The sequence below is a fragment of the Quercus lobata genome, chromosome 12 (assembly GCF_001633185.2).
Source record: "Quercus lobata isolate SW786 chromosome 12, ValleyOak3.0 Primary Assembly, whole genome shotgun sequence".
Lineage (NCBI taxonomy): Eukaryota > Viridiplantae > Streptophyta > Magnoliopsida > Fagales > Fagaceae > Quercus > Quercus lobata.
Genome location: NC_044915.1, coordinates 40783496 through 40793259, shown reverse-complemented (window position 1 = coordinate 40793259; position 9764 = coordinate 40783496). Strand labels below are relative to the sequence as shown.

The 9764-nt window shown below is 33.6% G+C and overlaps 1 protein-coding gene across 2 annotated transcripts; it reads left to right on the top strand.

Annotated features, from left to right (window-relative positions):
• Window positions 1-1527: 1527 nt before the first annotated feature.
• On the top strand, window positions 1528-7984 carry LOC115971245. 2 transcript variants are annotated; one of them, XM_031091034.1, is made up of 11 exons: window positions 1528-1973; window positions 2364-2637; window positions 3139-3206; window positions 4040-4110; window positions 4371-4640; window positions 5062-5222; window positions 5304-5359; window positions 5559-5611; window positions 5667-5796; window positions 7137-7234; window positions 7425-7984. In XM_031091034.1, the coding sequence occupies exons 2-11, from the start codon at window positions 2369-2371 to the stop codon at window positions 7494-7496; spliced, it is 1248 nt and encodes a 415-aa protein (XP_030946894.1). In that variant the 5' UTR covers window positions 1528-1973; window positions 2364-2368; the 3' UTR covers window positions 7497-7984. The 2 variants fall into 2 exon arrangements, with proteins under 2 accessions (XP_030946894.1, XP_030946893.1); XM_031091033.1 differs by lacking the exon at window positions 1528-1973 and having other exon boundaries at window positions 2297-2637.
• The last annotated feature ends 1780 nt before the right edge of the window (window positions 7985-9764 follow it).

Sequence of the window (9764 nt, the reverse complement as noted above, 5' to 3'; positions counted from 1 at the left end):
TAAATAACTTCAAAATCAAAGGGTTATTTGTTCCCTAAACTAAAATATGAATATCTGATCCAATTCGAGTTGCTTCCTATAACTCAGGCCTATTAGAAATAGTATACGCGATCAAAAGATTCAAAACAAAGAGTTGATCCAGCATCGTCGTCTTCTTCTTCTGCTTCAAAGCGGGGATCAGTCCCCTTCAAAGTACATGTTTATTTTTCAAACCAAATAGAACCTATAAAAATACCAGCTCTTAGAGCATCCACAGCACATGTCATATTTGTGCTAAATATTATAATATTTGGCATTTGACACATCAAACACAAAAATGGAGCTTTATTAGATGTGTTAAATGTATCAAATTTTTGCAACATGCTATAGTACCTTTTCAATTTTGACACGGTGCGGGCAGAAATGGTATAACGATTTAATATTTTTTTCTCTCTTTTCTCTCTCCTCTCTCTTCACTTTATTCATTTCTCTTCTCTCTCATTCTTCCTCAGACATCAAGCCTCTCTATTCTTTTCTTCTTTCACTCTTTTTTCTTCTCAATCTCGTTGTTTTTCTCTCTTCCTCTTAGACATCACCCTCAGTTTTTTCTTTTCACTCTTTTCTTCTTTCACTCTGATCTCTGTCGTTGCGGGTTTTTTTTTTTTTTTTTTTTTTTTTTTTTTTGCAGTGATTTGATACATGGTTAAGAGTGGATGGGTTGAGGTGGTGATTGGCAGATCACTAGTGGTGGATAGTGATGGTTAGATTCAATGGTGGGTGGGTCGACCTATGGATGGGTGGGTGGGTCAGCTGGTGATGGGCGAATCAGTGGTGGTGGGTTCTATTGTGCGAAATGGGTGGTGGGAGGACCATCCTGTGAGTGGGTTCCGAAGGATGGGTCAACTGTGGGTGGGTTGGCAGTGGTAGTGGGTGGGTGGTGGCGGTTGTGTGTGTGTGTGTGTGGTTTTTATTTTTTTATTTTTTTTATTATTATTTATAAGGTGGTGTTGGTAGATGTGGATTTGTACTGGTGGTGGCTGTTAGCGTTGTTGCAGCCGAGGTGGTTGTGTCGTTGTTGTTGTTGATGATGATGATGGGGAAGTAGTTTAATATATTATTTTAATGTGTTGTAAATATTATTTTAATGAATAGAATTGAACGATAAAACATCTGATAAATAGGATGTTGTAAAATGTTGTGGTAAAATAATAAAGTAGACTTTTGATGTATCAAAATAGCATTTTTTTTATAGAACATCTGCTACAGATGCTCTTAGTACTACACCCCGAGTCTACTACTACTATTTTATACATAAAAAAAAGGACAAAAATACAAAATTGACCTTCTAACTTTCACCGTTTTTCATTTCAGTCCTCTATCTTTCAATTTTTTTGTCAACCCAAGGCTATGTTACTGCTCAGTTACTACTCCCGTCAGAACCTATAAAACAACGCTTTTTTTTTATAAATTCGGAATAAAATAAGAAAAATCTGAAAAAAAAAAAAAATAAATAAATAAAAAATTAAGGGGAACCACGTCGTTCCCCTTCCCCTGAAATCAAAAGAAAAATATACTACGAACCTCATCTTCATCATCAAGCTCAACTTTTATGGCAAAAGAAAGTAACAAAATCAACATTGGCAAATGCTTTGTATAAATTATTTGTCAGAAACTAAAAATCAAACAGGAATTGAGCGTGAAATTGTACCGGGACTGTATCCAAAGTCCTTGAGGCGAAGTTCGAGTTCGGTGAGATCGGCCTGGTTCTTCTTGTAGACCTCATTGCAGTGACCTAAGAGCTCTTCAAAAAAGACGGTGCCGAAAGTCATGGAATCGAGGAGGTTGAGATCGTTGGTTGCGATTGATACGTGACGTGCTGGATTGCTTAAGAGTGTCGCAACTGGACTCAACGTGGTTGCAAAATGAACTTAAGCTTCCACAAAAGCTTCGGATCGACTCCTCCATTCTCTCTCTCTCTCTCTCCAAATCTTTGGGTGATTTTTAATTCTCAGTGATTTCTTTCTTTTGATTTCAGGGGAAGGGGAACGACGTCGTCGTTCCTCTTAATGTTGTTTTTTTTTTTTTTTTTTTTCAGATTTTTCTTATTTTTATTTCTAATTTAAAAAAAAAAAAAAAAAACACAAGCAAAATGGCGTCGTTTCAGATCCTGATGGTGCCCTTCAATTGACCAAAAAAATTAAAAATTAAAGGATTAAATTAACAAAAATAAAAGTTAAAGTACTACAATGAAATAAGTGAAAGGCCAATTTTGTATTTTCGCCTTAAAAAAAAAAAATTCTAAGCTGAAAAACAGTGAAAGGCCAATTTTGTATTTTCGCCTTAAAAAAAAAAAGGTTCTAAGCAGCTCCGTATTTTTGTTTTAGCTCCAATGGCTTCGGTAGATTTGGAAGAGATTCCATCGGAGACTGTACAGAAAGTGGAAGTAGTTTGGATTCCATCGAAGATGAGCGAGAAGAGTAACAAGAAGGACAAAAACGCTGCGTATCGTTATTATATGTCGAAGTTAGGATTTGGATGTGTGAGACTGAGAACAGAGTATGATAAGGAAGGCAATTTTGATATGGAAGTTGTTGATGGAGATGGACAGCGTCGCAATCCTACTCACCTTGTTATAACGGTTAACGGTCTCGCTGGCAGGTAAAAACTCTCAAACCATTTATTTGCATTTGCATTTGACTCTTATTTTTTAGTCAATATAATAATAATAATAATAATAATAATATGATTCATTGAGACATACTTGAGAGCAAGTTTGAATGATTCATATTGTGGTGGTTTAGCTAATGAATTTTGTTAATTGTATATCTTCATTTATTTGGTAAGAAAGAGTTAAAAGTTGATTGAACGAAAATAACAATTAAAAAGGACTTGTTAATTAAGGACGAAACAGAAATTATGAATTCGGATAAAATAGAACGGAGAAAAAGAATATATATGACCGACCCTGGCTAAGGCTTCATTGTTGTTATTGTATAACCTGTCCTCAGTTTTTTTTTTTTTTTTTTTTTTTTTTTTTTAAGACTTTTTATGTTGATGTTGTATCATTAGAGCATGTAGAATGATTAAATTATCGGAACTGTAATGTGCTTTGGTTATACTTTTATTTTTATTGTTTTTTCAAATTTTATATCTATGCAGTGCTGAAAATTGGAGATATGCTGCAAAGCAGTTTTTGAAGAAGTATCCTGAAGATGTTATAGCTCACTGTGAGTTTCATCATCCTTTCATCTCGTTTGTCTTGGATGTTCGATGAATGTGTGATAAAATTATTTTCATTAGTGAATAGTGATGTTCATGGTTACGAGTTCATTAGCTTAAAGTGATGTTCATACAAAATTCATGATGACCACAGTAGTTGGAACCATCACTTGGTTGATTTAATCCATCACCTGTGTTTTAGTGACTTACACACCATTATGTGTGTGTGTGTGTGTGTGTTCCTTGAGTAGATTCCCAGATACAGCATTTTGTGGCTTTTAAATATTTGAAGATTATCTGTTTTTATGCCCGCTTTAATTCTATGTTACACACATGACTTAGTCCATCTAATCTGGTGTTTCATTTTCAGGTTGATGACCTTAATCCAAACAAATTTGTGTTTAAAAAAACGACAAATGAAAAAAGTGTTACAAGTTATAATGAGAATGAAAGGCAAGAACTTTGAGGGAATTAACTATCTAAGCATAACTGTATGGTACATGGAGGACCATCCATATTAAGACGCTTATGCTGGAATTATCTTATTTACTAGGCATGTCTGGATATTTTATCTTTAGTCTGTCGGTGATGGTCACTTGTCTGTCTTCTCTTATTGGAAGTAGTTTCTCCTCCGTTTCGGGTTGACTTTCATAACAACATGTTAATAGAATTTAAACTGGGGATAGCTCATTACACTTCTCAATTACATTTTTGAGGATTTAGTAATTTTCCATCTTTGGTGGGCTTCAATATATGTCGATTGGCTATTGTCTGACTGTCTAGTTTGATGTTCTTTGCTTCCATTATAAAATGAAATGAGTATGCTCAATATTGAATGCAGGCAGTGAATGTAATCCTTCAAAGTTGACATTCGATGGTGTTGATAATATGGGAGATAGATTAGCAGAAGAGGTGCGTTATGGTTTGGCTATTCAGACAACCAACTTTCTTTGTTCCCTTATTGTAACTGAGATTGTTCTTTACTAATTTTCTGTCAGAACCAAATCTTGGTGTGTAAGCGGTTTCCTCTGTTTCTTTGTAGTTCAGATGTGTTTGTCCATTGTCCAACATCTTTTATGTTTGAAAACACTACCTTGAATATGAAGTTGCTGCACCAATCTAAGGATTTAAATTGAACACTGTTTGTTTATTTTTGTTTTTGTTTTTTCCAGGTTATATCAGTTATAAAACGTCACCCAGGAGTTCAGAAGATTTCATTTGTAGGTCATTCATTGGGTGGCCTGGTAACAAGGTATGTGATTGCCAAGCTTTATGGACGAGACGTCAGGAGGGAATTTGCACAGGAAAATGGAGAGTGTAGGAGTGATGGATCTGGAGATCCATGCCCTGTGGAGAAATTCAAAGGCAAAATTGCTGGACTGGTGCCGATGAATTTTATAACCTTTGCAACACCTCACCTTGGTTCAAGAGGGCATAAACAGGTGATTCATTACCCCTTTTTGCTCATTCTGAGTTGTATTATTACTATGAAGATTTCATTTTAGATACCAGATGTTTTCTCTTTGGTTCCATGATATCTAAACAATGCTAATTCTTATGAGATTTTTTATTTTTTATTTTTTTAATACCTGGCTCTTGAGAGGGTTTTCCTTTCAGCAACATATATTGAACTTCAAATGAACTAATTGGAACAGTTTTTGTTGTTTCTTACTTTGGAATTTATTTCAATTGTGAGGGCGGACTATCATTTTGATTTTAGAGATGGGTATCGTCATATTGATGATGAAAAAGGCATTTGATAATGCAACAAACTAATAATTGTTGCATGTCTACTGTGCTTACATTATATGTATGGCTCCATGTCAATAAAGTCTCTGGATCTTGGTGGATTTTTATTTTCAGGTTCCCATGTTTTGTGGCTTTTATACCATGGAAAAAGTAGCATCCCGGGCATCTTGGTTGCTTGGTAGAACTGGAAAACATCTATTTTTAACTGACAAAGATAATGGAAAACCTCCCCTTCTTCTTCAGATGGCTAATGATTGTGAAGATCTTAAATTTGTGTGAGTTCTTGTGCAACATGAGTGTCTACTATCAGCACAAATGATTTCAAAAAGTCATCAAATGTCATCTTGTCTCTGCAGATCTGCTTTGCAGTCCTTCAAGCGTCGTGTGACCTATGCAAATGTACGATATGACCGTATCCTTCTATTTTTTATTAATCCTTTCTACTTCATTGTACCTTATTGTTCAAGTAAAATCATTGGAAGTCAGATCTCTAGATGTTCAAATCTGAAATTGAAGGAGTTAGTTGATGGGTCTGACCATTGGCCTCTCTTAATTGTTATTGTTATCACACTCTCGTGGTGTTTCTGATAATTACTTGACACTTTCCATAGAACTTGTGGGATGGAGTACATCATCTCTACGGCGACAAGAGGAGCTCCCAAAGGTAATTTTGAAATTTTAAATCATATTGAGTTACTCTAACTATTTTTCTCTATCAGCATTGCCATCGTTCTAAAGATGACAAATACCGGCATATTGTAAATGTGGAGACAGCAGAAACTTCCAGTCGACAACAAGTAGTCCTCTTGGAGGACAAAGTCAATGGATTCAAGAACATTGACTTAGAAGGTGTGTTGATGTTTGTCCTTTTTAACTGGTTACCAAACTACTCTCACTATTGAAAACTAGATGAATGTGTGTGCGTTTTAAAATTGGAGAATACTGGGCCTCTGCAGTTACTTAAATTACCCACCTGACTATTATAAAATCTCAACTAATTAATTACTGATAGATCATAAATATTATCCAAGAAGACCATGAAGATTGTGATAGATCTTTCTTGGTAGTGGGGCCAGGTGACTCAAAAATAAGTTGTTAAAAAGTGATTTGTAATACTTGCTAATTGAAATTCTGGCCTTTCTGGGAAAGGTCGATGAAGATTGGTACAGCCTTTTACTAGCTTTTGATTCCAATTTTTCCCGTTGTGTTGGGAAACTTAAAAGAAAGTTAAGTGACATAACCAAGTAATAAATCTTCCGGTTGAAATAGGGTATGCTGCAATGGTCTCCCTCGGTCCTTTTTTTTTGCACATCAAAGATATTTTTAATGCTGAGTACTTGGGAAGGTGGGTACATTTTTCTAGTTTTGTGCGAATGACCTTTTTTATTAAAATTATTTGAAACTTCTGGTAATAGAATTTCTTTGGAGTAGTATTTTAAGTTTCTTGAAATTTTGGTAATAGATTTTTACCTAGAGTAAGCTACTTTAATAATTTGTGAGGCACTTGAAACTTTGATAATTGAATTTTATCTAGAGCAAACTATCTTAATAAGTAATAAGCCATATTAAAAAATCACATTGTACAATTGCGTAACCTATATATTAAGTCACTAGGTGCATCAACTTTTATTGTGTGGTACATGATTACAAATATCATCAAGTTTTTGTGTTAAAAAAAATTGAAGGAAAAAGCGTGGTTCTCAATTTGTTATCAGCAGTATGCTTTAGTATTTAATAGGAGAAAATTATATACTTATTAGATAAAGTATAATTTTTTGGCTTTTCCTGAATTTAAATTGTGATAGTATGACTTTGGTAACAATAGTAGAACATACTTTATCTGGATGATATAAGTAATTGACACAATGGTTATTATGGAGGTCACAAAACTATTTACTGCTATTATGATGAATTTTTTTAAGAGCAGCAAATATGTAGATGTTCTTCCAGATGTCATAACTGATGAAAGGTGGATGGAGGTTAAGTTTTAGGGCATGAGATATGAGCTGATGGATATTGGAAAATAATTTGTTGTTGGAAAGTGCTACTTTTATCCGTTTTGCTTCCTAAAATACATGTGTGATTTCAGTCTCATGATTTTTTTACATATTCTGAGCTTTAGTATATTGATTGATTCTAAAACTTCTAACTTATTTTCACTCAATTGTATCATTTTACAACATTTGTAGAGGAAATGTTAAGAGGTTTGACTAAAACAAGCTGGGAACGGATTGACGTTAACTTCAGTGGAACTAAACAAAGATATCTTGCGCACAGTACCATTCAGGTGGGTTTTTACCTTCTCTTGAAAGTCATCATGTAGAACATAAATTCCATTTTTGTGCTATCAGGGTTATGAACCAATTGGTTCCACTATCAGACAACAATTATCATTATTTTTCACATTTTTAACTGATTGCCAATGAAGTCTAACTCAAATGAAATTTCTTCTAAATTCTCTCTTTCTTTTTGTTCAGGTGAATAGATACCGTATCAATTCTGCTGGGGCTGATGTGGTCCATCACATGATTGACAATTTTCTCTTGTAATAGCTACCAACTTGTTATTATGTGTATGTCTGGTTTGAGTTGCTGATTGCCTATTGCCTATTGGCTTAATATCGTTCCTGTCCGGGGTTAGTATAGAGTTATAGGGAAGGGAGAAGGGATTTAGATGTTCCAGGTGATCTTGGCATGACTTGGAAGTTCAAAAATCCCGAAGGGTTTAAAAGGGGTTAGACAGGCTGTGTGAGTGAAATTTTAGGTATAATGTTGTTAGTTCTATTTACCATCACAGAGAGAGGAAGTTATCCCAAAAGACAAGCCAGTAAATATACACGCGAATGTGATAGTTTAAGTTAATGCTGTGGCAGGGAAGAGAGAGAGAGGGCGTAATCCCAAAAGAGAAGCTAGTACACACGTATGTAAACAGTTTAATAAGTTAATTCTGTCGTAGAAGGGTAATTTTACCGTATTCTTACAGTACTCACTAGCAGGCCTGCTATACCATGTTATCAAAACATCGAATTTGATAGTATCATCCTCACATTTTGTAATAATTAGTCACTAACCCGTGCGATGCACGGAAAACTATTGAAAATTAGATTTTAAAAAAGAAAAATTTATTAATTTTAGTTTATATTGAATATTTATTTATGGTAGTTTAAAATATTATTTCAAATCTTCATTTCATTTTATTTTAGTTGGAATAACTTATATAATTAAATGAAATGCTTATGAATAAGAGTTGACATTGATAATATACTATATATATTTAGTGATTATTCAAGATATCATTCAAATATAACAATTTTTTTTGTTGTTTTAAAAAAAGAACAATATAAATACATTGAAACACAAAATACTATATTGTCCAATAGATATTACAACTTTAAAACTAAAACATGAGTAGTGATTTTTAATGGACTGGGGTAATAGCACAGCTTTCTGTAGAAAAAAATCTGATTAAATTTTTTTTGGAGTTAACCATGCAATTGGCACGGTCTTATTAGATTGAAGACAACAATAACTCTATATATCAAACCATTACCTTTTTGTAATTTCTTGTAGTTGAATTCTTTTAAACAGAGAACAAAAGGCATATTATAAATGAATCTGAGAACAAACACTTGAGCATTCTATCAAGCACATGTTCATCAATCTCAAGCACTTATACTAACCAACCCCAACCTTCAAAAAAAATTCCCACGGAATCCAAAATAGTGGCAACCCTAACATAACATTCCACAGGCTATCATATATGAAGACCCAAAGATTATAATAATTTATAAAAAGGGAAAACCAATGTAAATGAAGATGACAATAACACTATATATCAAACCAAAACAAACCCAAAATTGAAATCAAATAGAAGAATCCTAGGAAACCAAAAATCCAATAAAAATTGCATAACCAAAAAAAAAAGGGAAAAAGAAAATCCAAACCAATGTAAAATGAAGATGAGAAAAACACTATATATCAACTAAAACAAACCCAGAATTAAAACCAAATAGAAGAATCCCAAAAAACCAAAAATCCAATAAAAATCGCATACAAAAAAAAAGGAAAAAAAAAATCTAATAACAAAAATTTCATGATTCTTCTTTGCCATAGATTTGACAACAAAGGAAGAAGAAGAAAATGTGGAAATCTGCAAAGAAAAAAAAAACAAAAACAAAAAAACTTAAATCCAAAGCAACCCACAGCCACAAACCAACAAAATTCCATGAAAAACAAAAACAAACCAAAAAAAAAAAACTTAAATCCAAAGCAACCCACAGCCACAAACTAACAAAATTCCATGAACAATTGAAGCGGATAGAGAGAGAGCAATATATAGAAATTATGCAAAGTAAAAAACATGTTTTAATTACCTCAAAATAATTTGCCGACCTAGAATATGATGGGCTGGATTGAGCGGCGATGGAGAGGCAAAAAGAAATCGATGTAGTGGCGGTGATCCATGGTGGCGGCGACAGTGAGAGGATCTGAGTTTTGGGGTGCCAGCGTATATTAGAAAACAGAGAGGTTGTTTTAGACGTGAAGGCTGACGGGAAACAGAGAGGTTGTTTTAGACGTGAAGACTGAAGGGAGTTGTATACTTGTATTAGGGTTGTAAATTAATAAATTCTAATATAATAATAAATTAGAATTAAAGAATTAAAAAAAAAAAAAAAAGGTAACGTGAAGGTTGAAGGGGAGTTGATTGGGGTGGGGTTCTAAATTAATAAATTCTAATATAATAAATCATTAGAATTTAATAATAAATCATTAAAAAATTTTAAAAAATAATGGAAGAAGAAGGAGGTGACGTGAAGG